The following is a 6,122-nucleotide window of genomic DNA, read 5'->3' as shown; positions in this document are numbered from 1 at the left end:
GTGGAAAATAATGTGTTTTTTGAACCTTAAACCGCATAAACACATTTCATTACACCAAATACACAAAATAATGTTCTTTTTAGCAACATCATATGACCCCTTTAAAAGATTAATTGAATCGGTTTTTATGTGGCTCTTTGAAACAGGTCCTTCAAAGGAAGGACAAGTTTGTTTCCTCCCTTCAGAGACGTTTAGATGTAGGGTGAGTGTGTCAGTGGCTCCCTCTGCTAGTGGAGAGAAAAAATAAAAACGAGAGGACACGTTAGTTTGGTCAGTGTTTATTATCCGCAATAAAAGATATTGTTTTATATTCAGAATGCAGTACTGAACAATTCAAGAGAAGTCTGAAGAAAAGTGCCAAAAAGTAGCCTACTATGGTTCTACTATTTTTTTTTTCGAACAGTGTATCATATGGACATGGAACTATGGTAGTTCCACTGTAGGCTATTCTTTGAAGAACCTTGGTGCCATGGTCCAATATAATCATTCAGTATTATGGTAAAGTCACCATCACTGTCCATAATACTGTCAATAGATTTCGTAAGGATATAGGCCTAGGACTAGGACTAAGGCAATCATGTTTTTTGCCACAATTAAAATGATAATAGTAATGAAATAGTGACAAACAATAATTATATATGTGCAGCCACCAAGAAATGTTTTGTTAAACATTAAAACAAACATCTTAAACATTAAGCAGGCATATGCAAGCACAGGCTGAAAAGTTCAAAAGTGTAAAATGCGCAAATCGCAACACTTCCTAAATACTTACACAATGTAAATTCTGAACATTCATCTATTTTTTGAGTGTGAACAATTAAACTAAATGTTTTGTTTAATGACCCTACAGAATATAAATTAACCACTGATGGCAAGGAACCAAATGTAGGAGACACTTCAGACAAATAACATAGACATAGACACTTACTGATGATTTTTGGTTTATGTTTAATCACCTTTGTAACTTCTGATATTCTGACACTAAAGACCAATTACATCAAATTTTGAGGAATTTAAAGACAAAGGTTAATATATAAGGCAGACTATGACTGACCCATAATGAAGCACCTAAACCAGTCGATTTGGAGTTTTTGTGTGGTAGATGATCCCCTTTAAACTAACCAGAGAGCAGCTTAATTGATTCTCTAAGTAAGCACTGTATGCCTAATACATTGTCCACATAAAGATGATTATTTGTTTTAGTTAAGCTGGTCTGGGATCAGGAGAAAGGGACATCGTCTACTAATGCTGAATACCAGAGTGTAAGTGTATTAATTAAGAAAATCAATGCCATCTTGTTCATTAGGCTTGGCACAGTATTTGTGGTCGTACACTAGACGTGAGCCTCCCATCGGGGTGAGGCCGCTCTGAGACGGCACTTTGTTGGTTCCCATCTGCAGAGACACGGTTGTAGTGTCCACCGGGTCTAGATTCACGTTCTTTTCTGTCACCTGTCTCGCCGTGCCAAGAGCAAACATTCCAGCCTACAGCAGGACAAAGACAAAGTTAATATATTGAACATATTAAAATTGCATTCTTCAACTTTCTAGAAATGTCCAGTGTGCTTTCTGAATTGTTCAGTATTTTTCAGTAGCATGGAGGTTAATTGATGGTGTAAGTGTTTTACTGTCATCAGTAATCAAGACACACATGCACCCATTTTACTATTATGAGTGTTGACATATAAATAATAATCCTCAGTATCCGAGGAGGACATGAACAGAGTGCTCATCTCATAATTAGGGTGATTTTGGTGTTAATGCAGCATGCGGCCTCACCATGCTGGCACATTTGTTGGTGCCCATTTGGAGGTTTATAGTGGATCGATCCGCTGGTTTCTCCATGCCTATATTGGGATCATAGAGATGGCGCCTGGTTCCATAGGAGGTCATGCCCTTTTGGCTGGCAAATTTGTTGGAGCCCATCTGTGAATTCACATGAAATGTATTTTATATACTATAGTTCAAATGTTTAGATATTTTTATTCAGCAAGGACACATTAAATTGATCAAAAGTAACAGTAAACACATTTGTAATGTTACAAAAGAGTTCTGTTTCCAATAAATGTATCACAGTTTTCACCAAAAAAATAATAAAAAAAAAATAAAAATAAATAAATAAATAAAAATAAGTAAAAAATGAAGCAGCTTTTTATTCAGCAAGGACACATTAAATTGATCAAAAGTAACAGTAACACATTTGTAATGTTACAAAAGATTTCTGTTTCCAATAAATGTATCACAGTTTTCACCAAAAAAAAATAAAAAAAATAATAATAAATAAATAAATAAATAAAAATTAGTAAAAAATGAAGCAGCACAAGAACAGCAAAAACAGCAAATCAGCATATTAGAATGATTTCTAAAGGATCATGTGACACTGAAAACTGATGCTGGAAATTCAGCTTTGCATGACAGGAATAAATGATATTTTAAAATATATTTAAATAGATAAGTTATTTTTAATTGCGATAATATTTCACAATATTCCTGTATTTACTTCTTTCAAAACACTAAAAAATTCTAATCTCACACTTTTAAACAGTAGTATTTTTTTTAAATTGTCAAACTGTAGATACAAGAAACATAGAATGTGTTTTACATTCAAATCAAATACAAGTGTAATTCAAACTAGTATATTTACATACTCTTGACTCATTTCCATTTCTGTATAAATGCATGTCATGTTTTTCTATTATTCAAAATGTTTTCTGTTGCATTGACATTTCTCATTGATGCATCTTATGTCAAGTGTTTGTCATGTGACCTGCTGGCTGATAATGCTATCCCCTGCTTTCATCTTGTCAGGATTGAATTTCCTTTGCTTTTTTGCTGCATACTTCACACCGATGTCACTTTTTGTGTAGAAGCCTTTAGTCTTCGCCTGGTTGGAGAGAGAACATGGAAAAAGACATAAAAAACATGACTTACAGTATCTTTGGTTGTATTCACAGGTTGTTCAAGCTGCATATTAAAGAGTTTTATCATCTTTTCTCACCACTCCAGCCAATGCAGCGAGGGTACACTGGACCTGGGTGTGGTTCATGTCCTCGAAAAGGTCATTGGCCTCAAAGATGTCATGTGGTTTCAGGCCGTATTCACCGATGGCTCGAATAAAGTGAGTGATGTTCTCTAACTAAGAGAGATTGAAGGAATAGGTATGAAGTTAGGAATGGATAGATCCCTATATTTCTCCAAAATGTGCCTTGTGTCATAAATACCACTATGCCATGCTCATTGTAGGTCAACGCCACAGTTCAAGTACTTTAAACAGACTGGAGTTAATGAGGTAAAATAGTCCATTCATTAGAAGAGTTTGACTCTTGTGCTGCATTCCTTGTTCATGCAAACTACTTTTAATTGCATGTTTGTCTTATCTTCTGTAACTATTTGCATTTTAAATCAATAACCACTTTGACAGTGCCAAAGAAAAGCCGGTCTGCGTCAGTCTTTTAATCAATTAGTTTAATCCTAATGGCGCTTAGAGCTAAATTCTGTACACATCTACATTCTCTGCATTTCTCAGCACGTACCGTGGCATCTAGTACATGCACTAATGACATTATGTTTGTAACAAACATAAGTTGCATTCTTAAAATGGCAAAAATGTGGCTCATAGCTTTCATTTCAAAACATAACAGCGACATCCAAGTCGTCACCACTATGCACACAAATTTGCACACGAGTGATGCCTCAAAATTCGAATATTGCTGATAGCCTATACACACTACCTTGTGCCAGTTCAGGGTTGAATGATTGACCTTCGGAACAGATCCAGGTTGCAGTTTGTTGATCAGCCTAGTGAACAAAAACACAGTATAAGAGCAATTACACCGAGCTCAAAAATGTTTTGTGTAATTTATGTGTTAACCTTTAGTTTTTACCCTTGATAACTTTTCACTTTTGGCTTCTTTCTACTTTTTACTTATTTGGCTTATATTCACTTTTGATTATTTCTATTTAAATTGTCTCAATTATGAATTATTTTGTGTGTGTGTGTGTGTGTGTGTGTGTGTGTGTGTGTGTTTATTGTCCCTAAATAACCTTTAATTGGTTGTTTGGTAACATATCAAGTCATAAACATAAAGTAATGTATTTTTATTTCTGAATGAGCCTTTGCTGGTTAAATGGTTATGAACTGTCTTTCATTGGTGAAACTCACTCGCACAGGATCACGCCGTCCTTCAGTCCCTCCATGAAGTTGTCAGGAACCGTTCGACCTGTGACCTCATGGATCCACATCCTCAGGGCCTCCTCCGTCTGAGGGTCATACTTCTGTGCCAGCTGTGATGTAAAAAGTTATTTTTTTCCACATAATTTACATTGTTTTATACTAACATTTTCTAATGTTATAGATGCAAGCTGTTTGCTAACCACTGCAGAAAACAGTTTAGGCCTTTAAAATTTTGCTTGTATTTTACTATATATATTTATTTTAGTTGTTGTTGTAAATTTAGCACAGTGTGTCTCTGTTCTAGCCTCTGGAAGTAAATTCAAGCATGAACAGGATGGATATAAACATTTACGCAAGCTTCCTGTTTTGTATGTCCACTTAGATCATAGTTACATTTCTCATAGCAATGATGATACACTAACCCATAATTCTGAACAAAATGGAGTTTCTCATCTAAATTAATAGTATGATATTTATTGAAGTCATACACTAATTTGGTGTATATTTCATTGATGTCAGTAAATAGAGATCATCCCTAAAGTTTCATTAACCATCCATTGTTCACAGCATGTAATGCTAAAATATTTTTTTTTTATGAAAGGGCTATAATAGCAAAAATAAATTCATTTTTTCAGACAAATGTTTTGGAAATGTTGTTGTTTAGCAACTCATACCCCAATGGAAGGGGTTTTCCATTTACCTCAAAGTTTCCTTAAAAGTTTAACCTCTAACTAAGTTCATGTTTCTTTTCTAAATGCATTCCAATATTTGTACTGGATATAAGTGTGACAATTGTTTTTTAATGAGGAAATGCATTGTTGGAATTCCATTGTGGCACAGAATTGTCATAGGGCAAAACTGTTGAGCAAAGTTGATAAACAACATCTATTTGACTTTCGTATGCAGTCTGGGCTTGCAAGTTTATTGCATTTGTATTATAAAGTGCACATACCTTATTCCTGACATCAGCGGAGAGTCCAAATGTGGGTCCTTTGCTGAACTGGGTGCTCATGGTCTCTCAAGTCGAGTCCTGTTGATGCTCCTGTGATCCGTATATATCTGCTCTCTGAGCTGCGGCCCAGGAGTTCTGCTCTGATCTCTCTCCATCTTTTAAATGCCCCTCAGTCTGTTTGTTATACTGTACAAGTCTGCACCTCATTGGCTGAGGCCTCTTAGCCACCTGACCAATCATGATTGTACTGCTGGAATGCATGGGTCAAATTAGCTCTAAAGGAATAGTTTAACAAAAAGGAAAATTCCAAATGACATACGTTTTCTTCTCTGCATTTGGTTTAATTCAAAAGAGCAAAAGTAATAATAGTAAATTATTACTAGTGTTATAGTAAAGGTAATAATAAATTAAGCAGGGAGGGCAGGGAGATGGTGGTGGATGGAGAGAGAGAGAGACAGACGGAATTTGAAGACTTTATTTGGTCATGATGGTCCTACAGCTGTCATGTTTGTAGACATATTTATAACAGAAAGAATCCAAAGTGAATTCTAAAAATAAGTTCATCACATTAGTGAGTTTCTGTATCTGTATATGGAAAAGGAGGAGAATGAAAAAGATTATATATACTGTATATATTTCTTGAGTATATTTCTTTTCTTGTGAATTTGGTGGGTTATGTTGCATACCTTTATAATACATTTACCAATAAAGGAAATGTAGGAAACATTGGATGGAGGGATGACAAATAGCAATGGATGGATGGATGGAAGGATGACAAATAGCGATGGATATATAGATAGGTGGATGGATGGATGGACGGACGGATGACAAATAGTGATGGATGGATGGATAGATAGATAGGTGGACGGACGGATGGATGGATGACAAATAATGATGGATGGATGGATAGATAGGTGGACGGATGGATGGATGGATGACAAGTAGTAGTGGCTCGCTCACACTATTTTAAGGAATGCACTCCAGTTAATTTCAAGTT

General features: G+C 35.4%; 1 protein-coding gene across 1 annotated transcript; it reads right to left on the bottom strand.

Moving 5' to 3' along the window:
• Window positions 1-1,271: 1,271 nt before the first annotated feature.
• On the bottom strand, window positions 1,272-5,185 carry cnn1a (calponin 1, basic, smooth muscle, a). Its single transcript, XM_016470623.1, has 7 exons — window positions 5,126-5,185; window positions 4,162-4,283; window positions 3,731-3,797; window positions 2,998-3,135; window positions 2,767-2,883; window positions 1,779-1,925; window positions 1,272-1,484 (listed from the first exon to the last, which is right to left on the bottom strand). Exons 1-7 carry the CDS (start codon window positions 5,183-5,185, stop codon window positions 1,272-1,274), a joined length of 864 nt encoding a protein of 287 aa, XP_016326109.1.
• Between the last annotated feature and the right edge of the window lie 937 nt (window positions 5,186-6,122).

This window comes from Sinocyclocheilus anshuiensis, unplaced genomic scaffold, assembly GCF_001515605.1.
Source record: "Sinocyclocheilus anshuiensis isolate Anshui unplaced genomic scaffold, SAMN03320099.WGS_v1.1 scaffold469, whole genome shotgun sequence".
Lineage (NCBI taxonomy): Eukaryota > Metazoa > Chordata > Actinopteri > Cypriniformes > Cyprinidae > Sinocyclocheilus > Sinocyclocheilus anshuiensis.
Note: the sequence above shows the minus strand (reverse complement) of the source record. Positions and strands in the feature narration are given on the sequence as shown.

Bases quoted from the DNA above. Each gene is read 5' to 3' on its own strand.
- cnn1a (XM_016470623.1), bottom strand. From the start codon at position 5,185: ATGAGCACCCAGTTCAGCAAAGGACCCACATTTGGACTCTCCGCTGAT. The intron at 4,284-5,125 runs GTATGTGCACTT...TTTACATCACAG, and splicing joins CCGCTGATGTCAGGAATAAG to CTGGCACAGAAGTATGACCC. The intron at 3,136-3,730 runs GTAGTGTGTATA...AATCTCTCTTAG, and splicing joins CAACCCTGAACTGGCACAAG to TTAGAGAACATCACTCACTT.